This window comes from Lolium rigidum, chromosome 4 (assembly GCF_022539505.1).
Source record: "Lolium rigidum isolate FL_2022 chromosome 4, APGP_CSIRO_Lrig_0.1, whole genome shotgun sequence".
Classification (NCBI taxonomy): Eukaryota; Viridiplantae; Streptophyta; class Magnoliopsida; order Poales; family Poaceae; genus Lolium; species Lolium rigidum.
In genome coordinates, this window is record NC_061511.1 from 218,360,401 (window position 1) to 218,370,449 (window position 10,049).

The window sequence follows — 10,049 nt, forward strand, 5'->3', positions numbered from 1 at the left end:
CTCAATCCTCTGGGCCAGATTTCAAAATAGTTTTGCACCAGATTTGAAAATAGTTTCAGATGAAACATCAGCTTTGTCAAAGGACCAGATTAATCAAAAATTACGCATTTTACCATTTTCTTTCTCTAGTCTTGCGAATGTGTGTCCGCTATGCAGAGGCCGGATAAAACTACTGTAGCCTGTGCCACTGAGTTCAGCCGTGTTTCCAAGAAAAATATAATTCGCTCACCCACGCGGCCTGCTAGCTATCACCTCTGATTTATTTTCTCAGATAGTAGTTCAGAAATCAGAGCAAAGGCACAGACCATGGAAGAGTTCTCTGGAACAAAAAAAAGTTCCCCCGATGAAAAATTCAGTGGACTGTTGGATGAAGGAAACATATGAACTTTCCTATGGCAACGAATCGTATACTACATCGCCTTGCGGTTCTCAGCTTCTGCCAGCGGCGAGCCTTTGCTGTTGCAGTTGCTGCTGATCCCGCTGCGACTGGAGCGCGGACGCCTTCTCCTTGATCTCCTGGAAGGCGCGCATCGTGTCACCATCAAATCCTCCTGCGAACTGCATGAAACGATAGGATTGAATACTTGATGAACACACAAGGATTAGGTGTACGAGCAAATGGAATGGTGGTGTATACCTGGTGAACTCTGAAGGCGAACCGGACTCCCTGGAGCATGAGCTCCTCTTCATCGGGGCCACCTTGTGTGGCCTCGAGCTCGGCAGAGACCCGTCCGAGGTACTTCCTTGCTAACTTTACCGACTGGATTTTGAGCTGCACCATCGAGAACCATCTTGTTACCGGAATGCCATTTTGTTCAGAGAAGCTAGTGCTGACCGTCAGCAGATTACTGTACATTACAGACACTTGCAGATAATCCGGACATACAAGCTCATGTGATTTACACAGAATTTCATCTGCTAAAGTTAATTTAGTGTCAATATTGTATGTGCTACTTAGGAAATTGAACATTTGTGCTACTTAGGAAATTGCAGACCTGTAGTCATTCTTATTTTTCTGTTTCCATGGCAACGAGAAAGGCACAAGTGTGAATTCTGAAGAAGACACTAAACTTGTAGTAGTAGCAGCAGCTAACTGAAGGGCATTTTCAGGAACTTTGTCAAGACATTCGTTTGGTGCATGATCAGAATATGAGCCTAGTACTCGTAAGCAAACTTTGCCGAACGACTGAATCCCTACTACCTCGTCTATTCCATACATGGGCTAGGTTCTAACAACATGGGATGGGCGTCTGTGTCATGTGTGCTTGAAGTAGTGAATTTACCTGACTGACGATTCCAGTGTCCTGCATCCACTCCCATGGGATCTGGTACCCGCGGTAGCGGTTCATCGCACCATCACGCACACGCCCAAGGCTGTACACCCCATGCTCCAACCTGCCAACAACCATACAGATGTTGAGCACAAGGTAACCCGGTTGCTAGAAGAAGATGCAGGACATTTGGAAGGATGGCTGGCTTACTTCTCGAAGAGTGCCTGCATTTTCTTGAGAGCAGAAGAGCAGTTCTGCCGTGGATCGTCGCAGAATGACGCCACCTCCGCCTCAACCTTCTTCAGGTCACGGTAGCCGAAGGCCGCCTCCCGGAGCGCGTCCGCCTTCTGCTCCGGCCAGTCGAAGTGCTTGAGCACCGCCCGTTCGTCCACCTAGAATGAAAATTCAATGAAATGATAAGTCACGCACTGTTCTGCAAAAAAGCGGAATTTTGGTTACACATAGCAGATTGTCGCCGGTGAGCTTAGTACCAGGCGTGAGAGCTCGACGTCGAGCCACTTGACGAAGGTGACGACGTCATCGATGTCTGCGAACGCGGCGCTTTCCACCTCCTTGATGAGGAACCGGATGAAGTCGCCCTGCCTCTCCACGTCTGATCTGATCTGCAAACATCCCAACACCACGAATCAAACAGTTGGTCAGACTTCAACAGGCTCCCCCATCATAGACGAAGCAAGATCAGCAGCATTAGGTAGGGGAGTGCCACTTTAGGCGATTCAAAATATTCTGGGTTCAAGAGAAGTTGGCGCGAAGCAACGGTGCGATCTGGGTCAAAGTTTATCTCGCTCCAACGGCTAGTAGACAGGTCCATGACACTGTGCTCCTGGTCACGAGCACACAGTGGTGGTAGTAATAATAGTATTTGAAAAAAGAAGAAAGCTTCACTGGTCAGTGAGCTCGGTCGGCACGACCACCCACCAGGTGCCAGTCGACAGGAGCCACTTTGGATGCTATCTATGCCTGCACCAAGGCTGCAATTGTTTTTTTGCTCTTCATTTCTTTGTTCCAAGAAAATGTTTTTTGCTCTTTTTTTTGTTCCCAGCTACAGATTGTCTCTATCTTATTTATTCCTCTGACGGATCACAAAATGCCAACAGAAAGAAATGTGTGCAAGGAGTTGTGGGTTTCTCCATGGAATGGGGGGTGGCGAGCTCGAGAAAGAAAACCTGTGTCGTATCTTGGTATGTGTAGTTGTTGGCGTGCGCTTATGTGTGCGTGCACAGTTGAGGCACCAAAAGTGGATTACTTTCTGGTGCTGTGTTCTTTCTTCTTTTGTTCAGTAGCGCAGCGGGCGGGGCGGGCAACCACCATTATCGGCGATTGATTTGAACCATCCAACTAGTTGGCAGCTACTCTGCGTCCGTTTTTCAAAAGTGAAAGCCTTTTTTGGTTTGGAGATTTTACCAACGCGACAATGTTGATGATTTAAGAGAAAATAAAACATGAAGGAAATGTAGGAAATTTTTTGAGCAAATTTGAGTGAACTTACCGCGAGAAGGTGGGAGGAGCGGTTCTCGATCTCCCCGATCATGTCCCTGGCGTTCGCGGCGCCGGAGCCGCTAGGCCCTGCGTCGGAGCCGCCGCCGCCGCCGTCCCGCTTGGAGTCCCGCCGCATGAGCGAGTGGTAGAACTCCACCACCTCGGGGACGCGCCGCACGCACGGGCCGGACGGGGGCGGCGGGGGAGGCGGCGGCGGCGGAGGCCCGGCGGCGCGTTTGCTGCCTCCACCGCTTGAGGCCGACGGCGACGAGCTCGCGCTGCGGGATCTTTTTGCCGGCATTGACGGTGGAGGCGGCGGCGGCGGGGGCGGGATCGGTGGGAGCTTGCAGAGGTCCGGCTTACGGCCCGTTGATGCGGCCGTGTCGGAGGAGCAGGACGTGGTTGACGAGGCCGACGAGCCGGAGCTCGCCGGCGAGGCGCGGGACGAGCCGGAGAAGTACGACTTGCTCTTCGCGGACGCCGGCATTGGCGGCGGGGGCGGCGGCGGAAGAGGAGGAGGAGGAACGGACTTGCACGCCGGCTTGGCGGGGTCGCTATCCGCATTGGGGCGGCTCCTGGAGTTGTCCGACGACGAGCAATCGTCGGAGGCGCCTCGCTGCGGCCTCGCGGCCTCCGCCAGCTGCCTCTCGAGCTCCGCAATCCTCTGCTCCTTGCTGGAAACAGTCGCGACGGAGGCCTCGAGCTCGGCCTTGAGCCGGGCGTTGTCGGCCTGGAGCCTGGCCAAGGCGTCCCTGCAGCGGCCGAGCTCGCTGCTCTTGGCGGCGAGCTCGGTCTCGAGGAAGGGCACGATGACGACGGTCTCCTTGAGGATCTTGTGCTCCAGCAGCTCGGTGCGCAGGCGGGACTCCCGCTCCTGCAGCTCCTCGACGAGGCGCGCCAGCTCGGCGGCCTCCGGCCCCGTGGACGGCACGGACGCCGCGCGCGCCGGCTGCACCTGCGCGGAGGAGCGCGGGAAGTAGGCCCCGAAGGAGCGCGCGAAGGACGTCGTCTTGGCGCCCGAGCCGGGCGGCGGCGCGGGCGAGCCCGAGGGCCGCCGCCGCGGGGTCGTCTCCGGCCGCGGCGCCGTTGATGTGGCGGGTTGCTGCAGTGGGGATGGCGCCGGTGCGTGTGCCGCCGGCTTGCGCGCGGAGGAGGTGGAGGTGGAGGTGGACTTGGGCGTGGCCGGGCTGCGCTGGAAGCCCATGGCCGCCTTGACTCTGCCGGCCACCATGGCTGGCGGTAGCGTCCGGCCGTGGAATACGAAATTGGCAGCTACGATTGCGCCACAGACATGCTCGAGCTGCTGCTGCTCCGGTCACTCCTCTCTCTGAGCTCGGCCGTGTGTCGCGTTCGTAGCCTTTTGGTGAGGTTCGGTGTGGGGAGTGTAGAGCTCGAGGAAGAACGGTGGGGCACGGTGTCCGAGGAACGGTCTCTGGCTTGGCTCTGTCTGAAGTCTGAACCGAGTGGAGTGGGCGGTAAAATACTGGAGCGAGCTGGTTGAGGAATCGGAACGTTGGGAAGTGTTCGATGCATCTGCTTTGCACGTTCCGAATCTGGAACTAGCTTCATCCCGTCTTGACCTTTTGCTTTGCACGCCGCGTGTACTTAACAGCTCTTTTGAGATTGTACTACTGTAAATACTGGAAAATAAATTTCTTCTATAAATGTCCCTAGACTACCCGGCCAACCAAGCCATCCAAAGGGGCACATTGATCTGGGTCGTCCAATCCCGTCCGCACAGTAAGTTCACAGCCCCACTTTTCACAGCAGCCGTTGGATGCAGTAATTCCTTTTTACACATGTGGCTTCTCTGAATGGATCAATGACGAGTAGGACCGAGCTCTTGAGGGGCCGGCGAGCGCGAGACGGAGACGGCTGCTCGTTTTGGGTCGCTTTCCTTCACGCCCCCACGGGAAGCAGTAAAACCTAGATCGCGCGAGGCACACACCCAGTCAGTCGCCTCCCTCTCCTCCCCAATCCCCCGCACGAGCCCTCTCCTCCCCAATCCCCACATCTCCTCTCCTGGCGGCGTACGACCAGGGGGACGACTACGAGGAGGAGGCGCGGGGCCGCGGCAAGGCCGCCTCCCGCTCCCGCGCCGCCAGCGGCGGCGGGGCCGGGCCCCGGAAGAGATCGCGGCAGGACAACTTCATCGACGACTCGGCCATCGAGGACGACGACGAGGAGGACGAGGACGACGGCGGGGGCCGGCCCGAGGAAGAAGGCGGCGGCGGCGGCGTGCGCGGCTTCTTCGACGAGGAGGCGCGGGTCGACGAGGACGAGGAGGAGGAGGACGAGGGCGAAGGCGAGGATGGTGAGTTTACGTGCAATTCGATCGCGTTTACATGCTATGTTTGTGGTATTTTTCCGGCCCTTTTTTCGTGAGATCTGAACCGAATTGGCTCGATTTGTAGAACTAGGGTTCGGCGGATAAGTGGTTTTAATCCTATTCTGTGCTCTTGCACAAGTTTACTTGGTACGAGGCTTGTTCAAGCTTAAGCCGATTTGGTTCCTTCTATTCCGATTTGTTGGTGTGCTTAGGTTTGTTGCGTGTGTAGGCGACTTGATCTATGCTGCTCGTGTTCGTATGCAAACCCGATGTTCTGTTCCGAGATAGGGCTTGAGTCGATTCAAGAGTTTTTTCGGGCATCCGAAATGTCCTATTTGAAAGCACTTTTTAATGCTTGTAAATCTTGGTTCCTGTTTGTTGTAGTTCCTATAGAGGCATAGGCACACCGTTTTTAATAAATCTGTGCTACTACTTACTCCCCAAAACTAATTCCACTATTCCAGATTACATGGTACTAACAAAATAGCAACTACTAACGGGTTTACTTGTCATTTACTCATTTTCAACTACCTGATATTTGGCGTCAGGTCTAATAGTGATGTTAACAACCTATAATCGGAGTGTAGCGAACCGTGTATTAGGGTTAACTTAGCCGCTAACGAGTCTTTTAGAAGGCTGGATAAAATATGTGACGATACAACATGATCATGTGCAGGTAAAAATATGCATATTAAGCTTGACATATCTGCTGCCACCAAGTTGAAAAGTAGTCAATTATTCATCCATAAATGACACCACAACTTGAAGCATTAATTGTTTCGGAGTAAGGGAACAAATGTGATGCTATGTCCTATATATTTGTTATGTCCCCTAAAATGTAAATTAATACCAGCGGATCCGGGACTAATCTCTGTTTTTGTCTGCAAATTTGTGATATTATTCATTTAAATTGTATCTCAAAACCATATGGAAAGTATACAGCATATAATGACAGTGCATCACATGGATAGGCAAATAAGGTCAGCGTTCACTATGCCATGACTAAAATCCTTAGTAAAATGAGATATAGGATATGCAATTCTTCACACTTTGAAGATAGGTCTGTAAAGGATAATTAGTATGGTTTTGTGCGGGGATTAAATTTAATGTGCAATTGCGGCATCATTTTAGATGTGCGGTTTAATTCTTGAGCAATCAGATTGAATTCGGTATCTAAGATTGTTTGTGTCAATCGTAACACATACTTTTTAGGCTGGTCTAGATATAGATAGATAAATTCCGAAGAATCACCCGATATAATCTGCACTTGTCCTCATTGTACTTATCAAAATCTTCATGTGCTACCAAATAGAAATATGGTGCAGGGATTTTCGTAAAACCCTAAAAGTTGCCCTTTGGATGGGAGGAGCCAACTTAAAATGGACATAATGTGAGCTCTAACATTAATTTATCTCCTGCATTTTGCATTACATACCAATGTGCTTCACGTGGCATCAAGTCCTACTATTTATAAATGACACATCAAGTTGCATTTGTTGCTGCATACTTTGCCAACAGTATGTTTCGATAATTAATGAGTCGGACAATATAATTTGCTAAACTGAGATATGAGAAGGGTATGTTGGAAATTCATATGAATAAGGGCGATCAAATGTTGGTACGAGTGGCAAGGTAATCCAATTTGGTGCAAGCTGTTAGTTGAAATGAAACTTGTGTAGAACAAAGATAACGATCGTCCTACCCTCCGGGAAAGAGCAATATCTCTTCTAACAATGATGGTCCAATTCATTCATGACAAGTCTAGGCCAAAGCCATCCTGTTCCAGTTGAGTGTTAAAATCCATGAAGAAGCATGCTTTGTCAATACATGATGGTTCCCTAGATATAGTAGTTTAAGGAATCTGCCTCCGCACTCGACGAGGATGGCCCAACCTTGGATCCAACCGCCGGGGTGAGCTCCGGGCTGAGCACGAGGTCGACGATGGTGGTTGACGGTACCTCTCTCTGTGGCTGTGCACTGGCCACAGTTCATAGGCTGCTAGCACCATCACTCGTCCACGAGTTCACGGTTACGGTTCCCTATAGAGATCTCCCTTTTCTTGTACACAATGCAATTAGGCTGACTGAGTTTCTATCACATTGTTTGTTTGCCATGAAAATAAATTATTTTCCGGCAATCTCTATGCATTTTGTCCATGCATATACATTTTATTGGGGTTACGTTATGTAGATCCATGAATTCTAGCATACATGTAGTCATAAGTTGTGCAATATTTTTGTCTTATTCATGTGTAATAGTTTTTAACTTCACTTGTATAAGTATGGGAAAGACAAATAAGGTATTTGTCATGTACTTGTTTAGCCTAGAAGCATGCCGATATCTAATGAATCAAGGGGAGTTAGTTTAACACTTTACTCAGAAGATATTACAGTTAATTATCTTTATATTATACTTCAGCTCCCAAGTCCTAATTATTCATTCTCTAGGAATATTAGAAGGTTGCTGCACATCGGTACTGAAATCCAGGCTACCCGGTTTTCTTCTTGGACTTGCACAAGCTCCCTCTGGTAATATCAGATCTTAGATTGTGATGGTGTTTTATTTGTTATTCATATGTTCATCTGCCTGATTAAGGTTTCTGAAGTTCAAGGGGATGACATGGTTGCTGCAGTTCGGCACTGAAATCCAGACAACAAGACAAGGTGCAGGCAGCAAGACAAGGTATTGTTTCTCACTCAGCTCATGTGTTTTCTTTGTATGCTAGATGCTAATGTTCTTATATCAGCTCCTCTATTTCTTATAGGATCTAGCTCAATATGTTGCCTGGTCAGCTCACATGGGCACGCCTCTCCCTTCACCCACAACGGACGAGTAGCCAAACTGCATCGAGCTGGTATCAATCTTTGAAGGCTGGTTATTCTTTCTGTTCTGAAACTAATGAGAAATTGAGAATATTATCTCTGTGACTTTGAAGGCTGCACATTATATTGCTTTTTACAATTTATCTTATTTGATATCCTCTTCAATATCATGTATTCATGCTCTTTTAATTCTTTACCACCATTACATCTTATATCATTAGTTCCTTGTCAAAGAAATATAAGGATTGTAATTGATCTGCTTACACTGCTTCATTGTAGAGGGTGGAGAGTTCTGTGTTGTATCAGTCTTTAAGAGTTCACACTTCACCGAGGGGAAGGAAACAAGTTGTATTGAGAGCTGCCCATTTTTTTTTGTCTTGTTGTGCCTGCGTGGTTCATAAAATTATGGGGTTTCTATCCACTTTCTTGGATCAATCTTGATTTGCCATGCCTCAGCCACTCATTGGTATGGCACTGTGGCATCAGCACAGCTTTTGGTGGCCTTGGCCTTGTCCCCAAAGATGATTTTGTAGCTCTGATGCCTTCTCTCATGTTTGGCTGGCTCTAACTGCATGGATTGGTTTAATATAATTTTTGTAATCAAGTTGCAGCCTCTCATCCATTATTCATATTGGAAATAAATGTTGACTGAGTAGCTGTACAAACTGACTGATCTAATGGTTTTTTTTTTGTAGCATCAGTAATCACATGCAAGCGTGCATGCCCAAAAAGGAGAGAGAGCTAGCCTGCTATAGTGTTAGACATCTTCTGGATATATATAGCTGTCTTAATGTATCCATGGATTTTTGAACGCCTATATTTTTCGAATGGTAACAAGGTAACTTGCTCATTAGTACGGACATAAATATATTGCTTTAAATCCTACCAATTTGTATTTCATAGCAACGATGTTTTCAAGCTTTAGAAGTGCAAAGCATATAACTGCAATTTAAACCATGCATGTCATAATATTCAGGCCTTTTGAAGTTTTTAGTCTGGATTGGCTGCATGCATTTTGAAGACTCAGGGAAACACGAAGGAGCACTGCCAAATGGATGATTTTTCTTGGGACTCTTGTGCGGTTCAAACAGCTCTAAAAATTGTACCTATTTAGTAAGGTATATCCACTTGCATCATATTAGTCAAATATAAAGAAAATATTCGATCGTGTGGTGCATATTTCAATGAAATGGAGGTTATAGATAACCTACTTTGTGGCTAATTTTTCAGTCCTAAAGAGAATATTCTTTCGAGGTGTTTATTCTTATTGTCGTGTGAAAATTGGATCGTGTGGTGCATATTTCAAAGAAATAGAGGTTACGCTCGACAAGATCTTGATGCTCAAGCTGGAAAGTGGTTCATATTACAACCAGGTGATGCTTTGTGACCTTCCCATATCCACTTCTCAATTACCACATCATGTTAGCTATTTAGAAGTGTTAATTATTATGGTCATTAGTTGGCACTTACAAAAAATTGGAGATTTTCTGAAGTTTGGTGATTTATCTGTGATGACGAAAAGTTGTGTTAACAACTACTACATTGGTAATATAAAATGGAGCATTTTTATCAGTGAGGGTATTTATTTTATTTATGCTTGTTTTCCGTAAGCCATCTGGTCAAATGGGTTTTAGAGTTCTGCTGACTTTTATTCTATGGCCACTGCAGATCATACTGAAGTTCAGGAAGTGGCTGCATGAGGTGAGGCCGAGACCCTCTTGTTCTTGTTTCGCTTTTACCTTTCCATAGGATTCTCATGCTAGATTACCTACTGTGTAGGTGTGTTGTGTTCTTGTTTTCCCTGGGAGCAGAACATGACCGCGTGTGTCATTGGGTGATCCAATCTGGTCAAGATCTCTGTGCAGCTTGGCAATTCAGGTACCGAAGCTTTGGGACATTCACTGCGATGAGATGGCTTATTATGTGAGAACTCTCTACTCATTTGCCTTTTATTCTTGGTATGCTCTGTTTGTTTTGGCCCACGCGGTGGTTGAATGGAACATTGAGGACTTTTGGAGGGTGGCCAGTAGGATGAGCTAGATCTTTTCTTCAGAGCAAAGGTGAAATGCTGAACCCTAAACCCTATTTGTTTCTTGCAAGTTATACTTTGGGGTATTTGTTGGATTC

At 47.8% G+C, this 10,049-nt stretch overlaps 1 protein-coding gene and 1 long non-coding RNA gene across 2 annotated transcripts; one reads left to right on the forward strand and one right to left on the reverse strand.

The window, feature by feature from the left end:
- Nucleotides 1-429: 429 nt before the first annotated feature.
- Nucleotides 430-4,002, reverse strand: LOC124705369 (protein CHUP1, chloroplastic-like). Its single transcript, XM_047237101.1, has 6 exons — nucleotides 2,782-4,002; nucleotides 1,763-1,894; nucleotides 1,482-1,663; nucleotides 1,284-1,395; nucleotides 638-772; nucleotides 430-558 (listed from the first exon to the last, which is right to left on the reverse strand). The coding sequence occupies exons 1-6, from the start codon at nucleotides 4,000-4,002 to the stop codon at nucleotides 430-432; spliced, it is 1,911 nt and encodes a 636-aa protein (XP_047093057.1).
- A 5,241-nt stretch (nucleotides 4,003-9,243) lies between these two features.
- On the forward strand, nucleotides 9,244-9,770 carry LOC124708382. Its single transcript, XR_007005115.1, has 3 exons — nucleotides 9,244-9,295; nucleotides 9,591-9,623; nucleotides 9,702-9,770. It is a non-coding gene; the product is annotated as an uncharacterized LOC124708382 (long non-coding RNA).
- The last annotated feature ends 279 nt before the right edge of the window (nucleotides 9,771-10,049 follow it).

Bases quoted from the DNA above. Each gene is read 5' to 3' on its own strand.
- LOC124705369 (XM_047237101.1), bottom strand. From the start codon at position 4,002: ATGGTGGCCGGCAGAGTCAAGGCGGCCATGGGCTTCCAGCGCAGCCCG. The intron at 1,895-2,781 runs GTAAGTTCACTC...GGATGTTTGCAG, and splicing joins GCTCCTCCCACCTTCTCGCG to ATCAGATCAGACGTGGAGAG. The intron at 1,396-1,481 runs GTAAGCCAGCCA...GGTTGTTGGCAG, and splicing joins ATGCAGGCACTCTTCGAGAA to GTTGGAGCATGGGGTGTACA.